This window comes from Scyliorhinus canicula, chromosome 2 (assembly GCF_902713615.1).
Source record: "Scyliorhinus canicula chromosome 2, sScyCan1.1, whole genome shotgun sequence".
NCBI lineage: Eukaryota > Metazoa > Chordata > Chondrichthyes > Carcharhiniformes > Scyliorhinidae > Scyliorhinus > Scyliorhinus canicula.
Genome location: NC_052147.1, coordinates 210,774,024 through 210,788,542, shown reverse-complemented (window position 1 = coordinate 210,788,542; position 14,519 = coordinate 210,774,024). Strand labels below are relative to the sequence as shown.

At 46.4% G+C, this 14,519-nt stretch overlaps 1 protein-coding gene across 10 annotated transcripts in view; it reads left to right on the top strand.

Annotated features, from left to right (window-relative positions):
- The window catches only part of umps (uridine monophosphate synthetase), a 52,447-nt gene that overhangs the window by 29,302 nt on the left and 8,626 nt on the right, over positions 1–14,519 (top strand). For 4 of the 10 annotated variants that reach the window (XM_038789514.1, XM_038789511.1, XM_038789505.1 and 1 more), the window contains exons 4-5: positions 3,240–3,415; positions 6,739–6,803. In XM_038789514.1, the coding sequence (XP_038645442.1) occupies positions 3,240–3,415; positions 6,739–6,803 (241 nt within the window). Of the gene's footprint in view, positions 1–3,239; positions 3,416–6,688; positions 6,804–7,057; positions 7,126–14,519 lie in introns of those variants that run through there. The other 6 variants (XM_038789510.1, XM_038789509.1, XM_038789507.1 and 3 more) reach the window with 3 other exon arrangements.

Below are 14,519 nucleotides of genomic sequence, written 5' to 3'. Positions count from 1 at the left end.
TAACATCGTGGGCCGAAGGGCCTGTACTGCGCTGTATCGTTCTATGTTCTATAAATTCTTCCTTTTTGTCGTATTCGAATCTTATGGAGATAAGATTGTTCTATTGGCCATTGTTGTTACTTTTATTGTACCTGCACCATAGATTCTGTGATTTGTGTTTGTGGACACCCTTTGATCTTCTAGAGCTCCTAGTCAGTCACCATTTTTTTAAAAAACATTCCAAGCTGTCTATTTTAGACTAAAAGTGAATGATCTTTTGCCCTCCCACGTTGACTGTAGCCGTGCCTACTGTCTAAATCTGTTTATGTCCCTTTGTAACTTCTTGCTCCCTTTTAAACAATTTACCATCTAACTTAGAATCGTAGAAATTAACAGCACTGAAGTGAAGCATTTGGCCCATCGTTCCTGTGCCAGCTCTTTGAAAGAGCTGTCCAATTTAATCCCACAAAGCACCTTTCTCCTGTAATCATTTGTTACCTCCAGTTGGTTTTTGAAAGTTCCTATGGAATCTGATTTCACTCCTGTTTAGCTAGTGTGTTACAGATTACAACATTCTTTCCCCCCCCCCCCCCCCCCCCCCTTATTGTTTCACCTCTAGCTTATCAGGTCATTTGATGGAGTAAATTTCTCTCTACTAGCATTATTAAAGATCCTTCTGATTTTGAGTACCTTTAGAATAGAATAGAACAGAACAGTACAGCACAGAACAGGCCCTTCGGCCCTCGATGTTGTGCCGAGCAATGATCACCCTACTCAAACCCACGTTTCCACCCTATACCCGTAACCCAACAACCCCCCCCTTAACCTTACTTTTTAGGACACTACGGGCAATTTAGCATGGCCAATCCACCTAACCCGCACATCTTTGGACTGTGGGAGGAAACCAGAGCACCCGGAGGAAACACACGCACACACTGGGAGGACGTGCAGACTCCGCACAGACAGTGACCCAGCCGGGAATCGAACCTGGGACCCTGGAGCTGTGAAGCATTTATGCTAACCACCATGCTACTGTGCTGCCCTTTGTTCCGGCTTCTCAAAAATCTCTGCACTAAGGAGAGCAATCTCAGATTCTTGAGTCTCTCAACATAACTAATGTTCTTCGTTCTTGGTAAATGCCTTTTTGTACTCTAAAGACCTTGTCACCTGTCCCAAATTTATTGTCATCTGAAAACTTGGATATACAGCTCTCTATTCTTTTATTCAAGTCACTGATATTTCTGGGGAAACGTTGAGATCCAGTATAAGTTGCCGAGGATCACCATTTGTCACACCCTGTAAATCAGGGTGTGCTTCCTGTATCTCAACTCTTCTTGCTCCTATCGCCCAATTCTTTTAATAAGCTGCATCCAATTCTCAACATTTTATTTTGCTAATAATCTCTGGAGCATTGCTAAATTACACTAGAAATTGGTAAACGTTGCACCGAACTCCTGAAAAAAGGTCAATTTGATTCGTCAGACATGATCTAATATTCACAAATTCATATGGACTCTTTGATCAGCTCGTACTTGTTCAAGTGCTCAGTTGCTCTGTCCTTGATGATGTATTCCAATAACTTCCCACAACATGTTTTGCATGGTAGAGTGTACAAAATTGCTTTATGGTCTGACTTTGTAAATGCTTTTTCTTTTACAAAATTGAGTAACATTTACAATTTTCTGATCTAAAGTTTCAATTCCTGAATGTAAGAACCTCTGAAAAATGTAACTTACTCTTCTGCAATTTCCCTAGCTTTCTTTTAATACCCCCTGGCATGGAAACCATCAGGTTATGACAATTTGCCAATCTGGAGTCTCATTATTTACTCCATTACCATTTTTCTTGCATGTGTTACATTCAGTTAATTCCTCTCCTTGACTTATTTTTAGATTTCTTTGGACCCCAGGGATCTTGTCCCCTTGCACTCCTATGAAAACATTAAAAATATATATTTTTATTGAAGATTTTTCATTTATATCAAATGTACAACAAACTAACAACACAAAAGATGTATGTAGCACAGCACAATATAGCCAAAACCCAACCAACCATATAAACCCCATCCAAAAGGAAAAAGCCCTCTCCCCACCAATAATTGGGCAGCACAGTAGCACAATGGTTAGCACTGTTGCGACACAGCGCCAGGGTCCCAGGTTCGATTCCCGGCTTGGGTCACTGTCTATGCGGAGTCTGCATGAGTTCCCTGTGTCTGCGTGGGTTTCCTCCGGGTGTTCCAGTTTCCTCCCACAAGTCCCAAAAGACGTGCTGTTAGGTAATTTGGACATTCTGAATTCTCCCTCTGTGTACCCGAACAGGCGCTGGAATGTGGCGACTTGGGGCTTTTCACAGTAACTTCATTGCAGTGTTAATGTAAGACTACTTGTGACAGTAAAGATTAATATTATTAAACTAATTCCCCCCCCCCCCACAACAACTGACCGTGACTAGCTCTTTAAAGAAGGAAATGGATGGCTGCCATCTAAGGTGAAACCCCTCAACCGACCCCTTAACTGTGTACTTGACTTCTCCAGGTGCAAACATTTTGAGATCAGAAAACATTTTTTTTATAAATAGCAGTTTACTTATTTGTTGGAGTTACTGAACTTAACCCTGTCTACACTATCTGAAGCGTGTTGTAGAGAATATTAATTCTTGTATTTTGCTGGCACCAGAGAGCATATAGATAAAGAACAAAGACAAGTTATTTTTTTGTGGTGTATTCTTCAGTTTCAAGCCTTGGCTATTTGTCTCAACATAAGTTAGTTGAGTTCTCCGTCATTGTTTGGCATGGATTATGTTGGACAAATGATTGATACGTTCTGAAATATTTGAGTTTCTTTATTCCCTTCCAACTTACTCACCTGTTTATAAAAGTACTGATGTATGGTTTCACTGGCAGTCTTCAGTGTTAGCCTCTTGAATGTGCTATAAGAAATGTAAGGCTCCACATATATTCCTTTTCTGCTGATTAAAAATGAAAAAAAAATATTTTGCTGGGATGGAAATGTGTCTGCTGTCTTTGCATCATACACTTAGGTGGCTTAATTTGTTTATAAGCCTGACTAAGGAGTTTTCAGTACACTCGACACATTCAGAGAACCAAGAAAAATTGTATCCTCTGGTGTCAAAACAGCATAGACTGATTAGTTTATGTTTGACTGCCTGATTACTGTGTAGGACATGGGCATTGGGAGTCATTAACATTATTGCAATGTAAAAATGCTTTGCTTGATTAATTATGTTGTCTTGTTCTCCAGGTGGAATATACAAAATTGCTTCATGGTCTGACTTTGTGAATGCTCATGTGGTACCTGGCCCTGGAGTAGTGAAAGGATTAAAGGAAGTCGGGTTGCCTCTGAACCGAGGCTGCCTGCTGATTGCTGAAATGAGCACTGAAGGTTCCCTGGCTACTGGAGAATACACAAAAACTGCTGTAATTAAACTATTCTGATCTATTACCAAACAAAATGATAATCTAAGAAATATATCTCAAAACTGTTAGAAGGGCACACGTGGAATAGGAGGATTTTTACCACAAAGCTTTGAGAAGAAAACCTTTCTGCAACAACTTGAGGCCATTGTTATATTGAGGTTATGGGAGGAAATAATTCCATTTTCTTTTCCTGTTTGTAGCTCCCTAATTTCAATGCACATTACAAAATCATAGAATGCTTACACCACAGACCTAGGCGATTTAGCCTGTCATGTGTGCCTGCTCTCTGCAGGAGCAACTCGAACAGTCTCACTCCCCAACTTTTTCCCCCATAGCTTTAGAAATTTGTTCTCTTCAAATTTTGACGGCCTTACAAGGATAAATAACAAAAGCCAACAAATTACGTAGTAATATTTCCTTTGGTTTTCCTTCATTGTTCTTGCCAGTATCTTTTCTAATTCCCTTTTAAATTTCACACCTGCACTTTCTGTGTTCTAGTCTTCCTGCAGTATTGAACTCTTAGCACCTGACATAAGCTAAAAAGGTTTACCCGACTCTGAGCTATTTGACATCCAGGAGGATCTAGATTTAAGCGTTCCATCCTTTTTCATTCTGGGAACCCTCTTCAGTTCCTCCCTGAGTGCCTCCCACCTCTCTGAAACTTAGGAAGGATATTATGGACTTGGAGGGAGTTCAATCCAAAACAAATGCAATCCAATCCAACGTAGGTTTACAAAAATTATACCTGAATTATGAGAGTTAAGGTATGAGGAGAAATTGCACAAAAGATCTGAGGCGTTCAAGTCAGGCGACTGATCTATACAAGAAATCCAGGTACGACCTCCGCAAAGCCAGCCGAGATGCCAAGAGAGAATATGAGACCAAGCTAGAGTCACAGACTAGCGTTACACTCCGGCGCATGCGCGGACTTACGCCGGCCGGCGAAGTCCTTTCGGCCCCGGCTGGCGTAGTGCCAAAGGCCGTTCACGCCAGCCGGCGGAGCGGGAACCACTCCGGAGTGGGCCTAGCCCAGCAATGTGAGGGCTTGGCTCCTAAAGGTGTGGAGACTTCCGCACCTTCGGGGCGGCCAGACGCCGGAGTGGTTCACGCCACTCCAACACGCCGGGACCCCCCGCCCCGCCGGGTAGGGGAGAATCCCGGCCCTGGGCACTGACTTCAGGAAGCAAAGTACTGTACACCCCCCTGGCAGCATCACCGGGGCCGAGGTGGAGATGGTTAGCAGTTTCAAATTCTTAGGGGTGCACATCTCCAAAAATCTGTCCTGGTCCACCCACGTCGACGTTACCACCAAGAAAGCACAACAGCGCCTCTACTTCCTCAGGGAACTAAGGAAGTACGGCATGTCGACATTAACTCTTACCAACTATTACAGATGAACCATAGAAAGCATCCTATCTAGCTGCAGCACAGCCTGGTATGGCAACTGTTTGGCCCAAGACTGCAAGAAACTTCAGCGAGTCGTGAACACAGCCTAGTCCATCACACTGCCTCCCACCCATTGACTCCATCTACACCTCCCGCTGCCTGGGGAAAGTGGGCAGCATAATTAAAGACCCCTCCCACCCAGCTTACTCATTCTTTCAACTTCTCCCATCGGGCAGGAGACACAAAAGTCTGAGAACATGCAAGAAACAGACTTAAAAACAGTTTCTTCCCCGCTGTTACCAGATTCCTAAGCAACCCTCTTGTAGACTGACCTCATTAACACTACACCCCTGTATGCTTCCTCCGATGCCGATATTTATGTAGTTACATTGTGTACCCCTATTATGTTTTTTTGTCACGTACTTAATGATCTGTTGTGAGCTCGTAGGAAAAATACTTTTCACTGTACCTCGGTACACGTGACAATAAACAAAAATCCAATCCAAATCTAAATCAGGCCTGTTTTTGCTGGAATTGAGAAGGGTACGGTGTGATCTGTTCGATGTATTCAAGTTATTAATGGAAAGACAAGGTAGATAATAAACGATTTCCACTGGTTGGAGATTCTAAAATTAGGGGATACAGTGTAAAACTCAGGGCAAGACTGTTCCGGAGAGACGTTAGAGTCATAGAATTTACAGTGCAGAAGAAGGCCATTCGGCCCGTCGAGTCTGCACCAGCCCTTGGAAAGAGCACCCCACACAAGCCCACACCTCCACCATATCCCAGTGACCACACCCCACCTTTTGTTTTTCAACACTAAGGGCAATTTAACATGGCCAATCCACTTAACCTGCACATCTTTGGACAGTGGGAGGAAACTGGAGCACCGAGAGGAAACCCACGCAGACATGGGGAGGACTTGCAGACTCCGCACAGACAGTGACCCAAGTTGGGAATCAAACCTGGGACCCTGGAGCTGTGAAGCAACTGTGCTAACCACTGTGCTACCATGCTGCCCCAAAGCACTTCTACACGCAAAGGGCGGTAGAGCTTTGGAACTTTCTCCCACAAACAGCAGTTGAAGGTACAGCTGCTGTACTGATATTAAATCTGAGATAGATACATTTTTGGCAAGCAAAACTATTAAGGGATATGGGTTCAAATCAGGTATGTGGAGTTAGGCCACAGATCAGCCATGATATTAAATGGTGTGATAGGCTGAATGGCCTACTCCTGTTCCTATGAAACTGATTTATCTTCAGGTAACTGTTTCCAGTAACTTGCCAAATTGAATTTCAGTGTGGTAAAATTGATCTTCCCCCAATTTGAATTATGTTATGTAAGTTATGGAATTCTAGTTATGGAAAATAATAATTCTAGAGTTACTCTTAAATCTAAATTGATTATGATCACTATCATTAAATGCTCTTCCATTGATACCCCTTGCCCTTACCTAGGTTAATTCCTTAAAACTAAATATTGAACCGCCCTTTCTCTTGTCTGACTACAATTGATTAATAAAAGTTCTCCTGAATACATTTTAAGAATTCTGTGCCTTTTGCACTGAGTTTACTGCAGTTAATATTAGGGTAGTTGAAATCACCACTATTACTGCCATTTTTAGCAATTTGACTGCATATTTGTTATCCTATCTCCCTCTGTTTTGGAGTATGTACTATAGTCCCAGCAGTATGATTTCCCCCTTTTTTGTTTCTCAGTTCAACCTGTTGGCTTCATTTGATGCTTCTTTGAGGAAATCATTCCTCCTCATTGTTGCAATTATTTCTTTAGCCTTGGCGATAGCTTGTAAACTGCTTATTAAATTGCGAGAGATAAAATTCAAGATAATCTCTAACACTTTTAAACATATTTTTGTTTATTTAGGTAAAACTGGCTGAAAAGCACTCTGATTTTGTCATTGGGTTTATATCTAGCTCAAACATCAGCAACAGATTAGATTTTATACACATGACCCCGGGAGTCCAGATGCAGACTGGAGGTAAGATTCCTACTTCTCTTTAATAATGTATAGTGTATAGCAATAGTATAATACACTGAGCTCTTGCCAGTCATTAGAACCATCATTTTTGAGTGTAATGGGAGTGGATTATGAAAAGTTGCAACTAATAACCAACTATTTTGTATAGTGCGACGAAAAATGTATTAGTTTGTGCACTTTTGTGTTTCAACAAAAAATATATATCTTACCCTGCAGTTGCTGTGTTGATTACACTGCGTTTTTGCTTCATTCAGCTCCTGAGGGAGAAGAACTGAACCCTGAGTTGCTACTATTGGAACTGAACCCTGAGTTGCTACTATTGGTAGTGTTAGAACATAGAACATAGAACGATACAGCGCAGTACAGGCCCTTCGGCCCTCGATGTTGCACCGACATGGAAAAAACTAAAGGCCATCTAACCTACACTATGCCCTTATCATCCATATGCTTATCCAATAAACTTTTAAATGTCCTCAATGTTGGCGAGTTCACTACTGTTGCAGGTAGGGCATTCCACGGCCTCACCACTCTTTGCGTAAAAAACCCACCTCTGACCTCTGTCCTATATCTATTACCCCTCAATTTAAGGCTATGTCCCCTCGTGCTAGCCACCTCCATCCGCGGGAGAAGGCTCTCGCTATCCACCCTATCTAACCCTCTGATCATTTTGTATGCCTCTATTAGGTCACCTCTTAACCTTCTTCTCTCTAACGAAAACAACCTCAAGTCCATCAGCCTTTCCTCATAAGATTTTCCCTCCATACCAGGCAACATCCTGGTAAATCTCCTCTGCACCCGTTCCAAAGCTTCCACGTGCTTCCTATAATGAGGCGACCAGAACTGTACGCAATACTCCAAATGCGGCCGTACTAGAGTTTTTTACAACTGCAACATGACCTCATGGCTCCGGAACTCAATCCCTCTACCAATAAAGGCCATCACACCATAGGCCTTCTTCACAACCCTATCAACCTGGGTGGCAACTTTCAGGGATCTATGTACATGGACACCAAGATCCCTCTGCTCATCCACACTACCAAGAATTTTACCATTAGCCAAATATTCCTCATTCCTGTTATTCTTTCCAAAGTGAATCACCTCACACTTCTCCACATTAAACTCCATTTGCCACCTCTCAGCCCAGCTCTGCAGCTTATCTATGTCCCTCTGTAACCTGCAACATCCTTCCGCACTGTCTACAACTCCATCGACTTTAGTGTCGTCTGCAAATTTACTCACCCATCCTTCTGCGCCCTCCTCTAGGTCATTTATAAAAATGACAAACAGCAACGGCCCCAGAACAGATCCTTGTGGTACGCCACTCGTAACTGAACTCCATTCTGAACATTTCCCATCAACCACCACTCTCTGTCTTCTTTCAACTAGCCAATTTCTGATCCACATCTCTAAATTACCCTCAATCCCCAGCCTCTGTATTTTCTGCAATAGCCGACCGTGGGGAACCTTATCAAACGCTTTACTGAAATCCATATACACCACACAAACTGCTCTACCCTCGTCCACCTGTTCAGTCACCTTCTCAAAGAACTCGATAAGGTTTGTGAGGCATGACCTACCGTTCACAAAACCATGCTGACTATCCCTAATCATATTATTCCTATCTAGATGATTATAAATCGTATCTTTTATAATCCTCTCCAAGACTTTACCCACCACAGACGTGAGGCTCACCGGCCTATAGTTACCGGGGTTATCTCTACTCCCCTTCTTGAACAAAGGGACCACATTTGCTATCCTCCAGTCCTCTGGCACTATTCCTGTAGCCAATGATGACCTAAAAATCAAAGCCAAAGGCTCAGCAATCTCTTCCCTGGCTTCCCAGAGAATCCTAGGATAAATCCCATCAGGCCCCGGGGACTTATCTATTTTCACCTTGTCCAGAATTGCCAACACTTCTTCCCTACGCACCTCAATGCCATCTATTCTAATAGCCTGGGTCTCAGCATTCTCCTCCACAATATTATCTTTTTCCTGAGTGAACACTGACGAAAAGTATTCATTTAGTATCTCGCTTATCTCCTCAGCCTCCACACACAACTTCCCACCACTGTCCTTGATTGGCCCTACTCTTACCCTAGTCATTCTTTTATTCCTGACATACCTATAGAAAGCTTTTGGGTTTTCCTTGATCCTACCTGCCAAAGACTTCTCATGTCCCCTCCTTGCTCGTCTTAGCTCTCTCTTTAGATCCTTCCTCGCTTCCCTGTAACTATCAAGCGCCCCAACTGAAACTTCACGCCTCATCTTCACATAGGCCTCCTTTTTCCTCTTAACAAGAGATTCCACTTCTTTGGTAAACCACGGTTCCCTCGCTCTACCCTTTCCTCCCTGTCTGACTGGTACATACTGATAAAGAACACGCAATAGCTGTTCCTTGAACAAGCTCCACATATCCAGTGTGCCCAACCCTTGCAGCCTATTTCTCCAACCTACACATCCTAAGTCATGTCTAATGGCATCATAATTGCCCTTCCCCCAGCTATAACTCTTGCCCTGCGGGGTATACTTATCCCTTTCCATCACTAATGTAAAGGTCACCGAATTGTGGTCACTGTCTCCAAAGTGTTCACCTACCTCCAGATCTAACACCTGGCCTGGTTCATTACCCAAAACCAAATCCAAAGTGGCCTCACCTCTTGTTGGCCTGTCAACATATTGTGTCAGAAAACCCTCCTGCACACATTGTACAAAGAACGACCCATCCAATGTACTCGAACTATATCTTTTCCAGTCAATATTAGGAAAGTTAAAGTCTACCATAACAATTACCCTGTTACTTTCACTCTTTTCCAGAATCATCTTTGCCATCCTTTCCTCTACATCTCTAGAACTATTAGGTGGCCTATAGAAAACTCCCAGCAGTGTGGCCTCTCCTTTCCTGTTTCTAACCTCAGCCCATACTACCTCGGAAGAAGAGTCCCCATCTTGCATCCTTTCTGCCACCGTAATACTGTCCTTGACTAGCAGCGCCACACCTCCCCCTCTTTTGCCCCCTTCTCTTACCTTACTAAAACACCTAAACCCCGGAACCTGCAACAACCATTCCTGTCCCAGCTCTAGAGGCTAACCTTTTTATGTTCAATTCATTGTGGTTGAAATGGTGGTTGATCGGTGTGAGCCATCAAAAGATGATATTGCAATTATAATTTTTTTAAAAAATTTAGAGTACCTAATTATTTTTGTCCAATTAAGGGGCAATTTAGCGTGGCCAATCAACCTAACCTGTATATCTTTGGGTTGTGGGGGTGAAACACATGCAGACATGGGGAGAATGTGCAAACTCCACACAGACAGTAACGCACGGCCGGGATTGAACCAGGGTCCTCAGTGCCGTAGGCAGCATGCTAACCACTGCGCCACCGTGCCACCCCAATTACAATTTATTAACATTAGTCAATCCGGGTTACTGGGAGCTAAAGGTTATGCAGAATTGCACACAAATAGGCTGTTCGTTCCATCTAGTCAGGGCTGCACAAGCAGTAGTGCTAATCCCTTCCGCCCTGTGCCACATATTCTTTCACTCCCCCGACCTATCTAACCTATTAATTGTTGTCATGACTGATCAATAACTTTAATTGTACAACTCACTTAACCTTCTCTGTTTCTTTTAATGTTTTCCTTTGTTGTAAATTTCTTTCTTCTAAACTTACATTTATAATGGCAGCCGTCTTGCCTTGGGAGACGATGGTCTGCGCCCAGGTGTATGTCACTTCTGTATTGAACATCATCTGTTGTGGCTGTGGAGGCTGATTTGTGGATGGTGGCCCTTCTGCAGTTGGCAGAAATGAATAGCGTTGACCGAAACACGACTGATGTTTTTTTTTAATAAACAATTTTATTGAGGTAGTTTTTGGCTTTATAAACAGTTACAGACATCATCAGAAAGGAAGCAAAAAAGGCAAAAATGTGCAAACATCCACGTACTTTCAATACTTCCACCGTAACATATTGCACAAGCCCGCTCCCCTCCCACCGGTACTACCCGCCATATTTTCCCTCCTACTCTACTCTACCCCTCCTACTCTACTCTACCCCCCCCCCCCCCCCCCTCCCCCCACCCCCCTGCTGACGCTCACTCTCCCGCAAAGAAGTCAATAAATGGTTGCCACCTCCGGGTGAACCCCTGCACAGATCCCCTCAAGGCGAACTTAATTTTTTCCATCCCCAGGAAACTCGACATGTCCGCAAGCCACCACTCAGTCTTCGGGGGCTTTGAGTCCCTCCACGCCAATAATATTCGTCGCCGGGCTATCAGGGAAGCAAAGGCCAACACATCGGCCTCTTTCTCCCCCTGGACGCCCGGGTCTTCCGAAACCCCAAAAATTGCCACCCCTGAGCTCATCACCACCCTTGTTTTTAGCACCTGGGACATGACCCCCGCAAATCCCTCCCAGTACCCCCTCAGCTCAGGGCATGCCCAGAACATGTGAACATGGTTCGCTGGTTCTCCCGCGCACCTAGCGCATTTGTCCTCTATCCCGAAAAATTTGCTCATCCGAGCCACCGTCATATGGGCCCGGTGAACGACCTTAAATTGGATCAGCCCGAGCCTAGCACATGTCGCGGTCGAGTTTACCCTACTCAGGGCCTCTGCCCACAGCCCATCGTCCATTTCCCCGCCTATCTCCTTCTCCCATTTAAGTTTCAGTTCCTCTGTCTGGGACCCTTCCTCCCTCATGAGCACCTTATAAATACCCGAGACTCTACCCTCCCCTTCATCCCTCCCAGAGACTATTCTGTCTAGGATCCCCATTGGCGGGAGGCGCGGGAAAGATGGGACCTGTCTACGAACAAAGTCCCGCAACTGTAGGTATCTAAAATCATTTCCCCTTACCAACCCAAATTTCTCCTCCAAGCTCCTCAAACTCGCGAAGCTCCCTTCCAGGAACATATCACCCACCCTTCCCGCCCCTGCTCGCCGCCATACTCTGAACCCCCCATCCATTCTGCCGGGGGCAAACCGATGGTTGTCGCAGATTGGTGCCCAGACAGACGCCCCCATCTCCCCCACATGCCTCCTCCACTGGCCCCATATCCGCAGGGTCGCCACCACTACCGGGCTGGTGGTGTACTTGGCCGGCGGCAGCGGTAGAGGAGCCGTGACCAGGGCTTCCAAACTGTTGCCCCTGCACGAAGCCGCCTCCACCCGCTCCCAAATAGACCCCGTACCCACCATCCACTTCCTTATCATAGCGATGTTGGCCGCCCAGTAATAATTGACCAGACTCGGCAAAGCCAGCCCTCCCTCGCTGCGGTTCCTCTCCAACATCGCCTTCTTCACCCGCGGAGACTTTCCCGCCCAGACAAAGCTCATGATCAGCCCGTTAACTCTTTTGAAGAAGGACTGTGGGATAAAGATCGGGAGGCACTGAAAAATAAACAAAAATCGAGGGAGGATTGTCATCTTTACAGTCTGCACCCTCCCTGCCAGCGACAGCGGGAGTGCATCCCATCTCCGAAACTCTCCCTTCATTTGCTCCACCACCCTGGCCAAATTTAACTTATGCAGCCTGCCCCAGTCTCGTGCCACCTGGATTCCCAAATACCGGAAATTTTCCTCAACCAGCCTAAACGGTAGCCCTCTCAATCTGTTCTCCTGGCCCCTTGCCTGTACCACAAACATTTCACTCTTGACCGTATTTAATTTGTATCCTGAGAACTGGCCGAACTCCCTCAGCATTCCCAGTATAGTTCCCATCCCGGCCACTGGGTCCGACACGTACAGGAGCAGGTTGTCTGCATAAAGAGAAACCCTGTGTTCAACCCCGCCCCTCACCATCCCCTTCCAACCCTCTGCGGCTCTCAGCGCCATCGCCAGCGGCTCTATGGCCAGCGCAAACAGCAGCGGGGAGAGCGGGCAGCCCTGCCTGGTCCCTCGGTACAACCTAAAGTACTCCGACACTTCTCTGTTGGTCCTGACGCTGGCCCTCGGGGCCTGATATAATAATTTGATCCACTCCACCAATCCCTCCCCGAACCCAAACCGTCCGAGCACCTCCCATAGATAGTCCCACTCCACCCGGTCAAAGGCCTTCTCGGCGTCCATTGCCACCACTACCTCCACCTCTCTACCCGCCGGGGGCATCATTATCACGTTGAGGAATCTCCTCAGATTGGCCGCCAGCTGCCGACCTTTCACGAACCCCGTTTGATCCTCCCCAATCACCTCCGGTACACAGTCCTCCATTCTACCCGCCAGTACCTTTGCCAGGAGCTTGGCGTCTACATTAATCAGGGAGATTGGCCTGTAGGACCCGCACACCTCCGGGTCTTTACCCCGCTTCAATATCAGAGATATGGTGGCTTGTGACATTGTCGGCGGCAGGGTCCCTCTGTCCCTTGCCTCATTGAAAACCCTCGCCAAGACCGGGCCCACCAGCTCAGAGAACTTCCTATAAAACTCTACTGGGTATCCATCCGGCCCCGGGGACTTCCCCGACTGCATGGCCTTTAGGCCCCCCAATACCTCCTCTACTCTAATCGGGGCCCCCAGCTCTTCCACTCGCCCCCCCCCCCCAACTGTTGGGAATGTTAACCCGTCCAGAAACCTTTTCATCCCCTCCGGTTCTTCCGGCGGCTCCGAAGTATACAGCTTACGATAGAAGTCCCGGAATACCCTATTCAATTCTGCCGGATCCTCCACTTTGCGCCCCCCCTCGTCCCTTGCTCTACCTATTTCCCTGGCCGCCTCCCTCCTCCTGAGTTGCTGCGCTAACAGTCTGCTAGCCTTTTCCCCATACTCGTACACCACTCCCCTCGCCTTCCTAAGCTGTTCCACGGCCCTGTTCGTGGATAGTGCCCCCAGTTCCGCCTGTAGCCTCCGCCTCTCCCTGAGTAAAACCTCCCCTGGGGACTCCGCGTGCTCTTCATCTATCCGGCCCATTTCCCTGACCAATCTATCCATCTCTGCCCGGTCTGCCTTGGCTCTGTGGGCCCCAATTGAAATCAGCTCCCCCCCGCACTACTGCCTTTAGCGCCTCCCACACGGTCGCCGCTGAGACCTCCCCAGTGTCATTCACCTGCAGGTAATTTTTTATACATTTCCGAAGCCTCTCGCAGATCCCCTCCTCCGACAGCAGTCCCACATCTAGCCTCCATTGCGGGCGTTGATAACTCGCTCCCCCGAACTGCAGGTCAACCCAATGCGGGGCATGGTCTGAAATGGTAATTGCTGAGTATTCCGTGTTCTTTACCTCCCCCATACAGTCCCTGCTTATTACAAAGAAATCTATCCTGGAATATATTTTATGGACGTGCGAGTAAAACGAGTAGCCCCTTCCTGTTGGCTGTCCCTCTCTCCAGGGGTTCACTGCCCCCATTTGCTCCATAAACCCTTTCAGCTCCCTTGCCATTGCTGAGAGTCTACCCGTTCTTGGACACGACCGATCCAAAGTCGGGTCAAGGACCATGTTAAAGTCCCCTCCCATTGTTAGCCTGCGAGAATCCAAGTCCGGGATCTTTCCCAGCACTCTTTTAATGAAGTCCACGTCATCCCAGTTCGGGGCATATATATTCACCAGCACCACCCTTCTCCCCTCCAGTCTGCCCCGTACCATCAGGTATCTGCCCCCCCTGTCTGCGGATATGCCCTCTGCCTCAAATTGCACGCGCTTGTTGATCATGATTGCCACCCCTCTGGACTTCGAGTCCAAGTCCGAGTGGAAGACCTGGCTAATGCAGCCCTTCCTTAGCCTG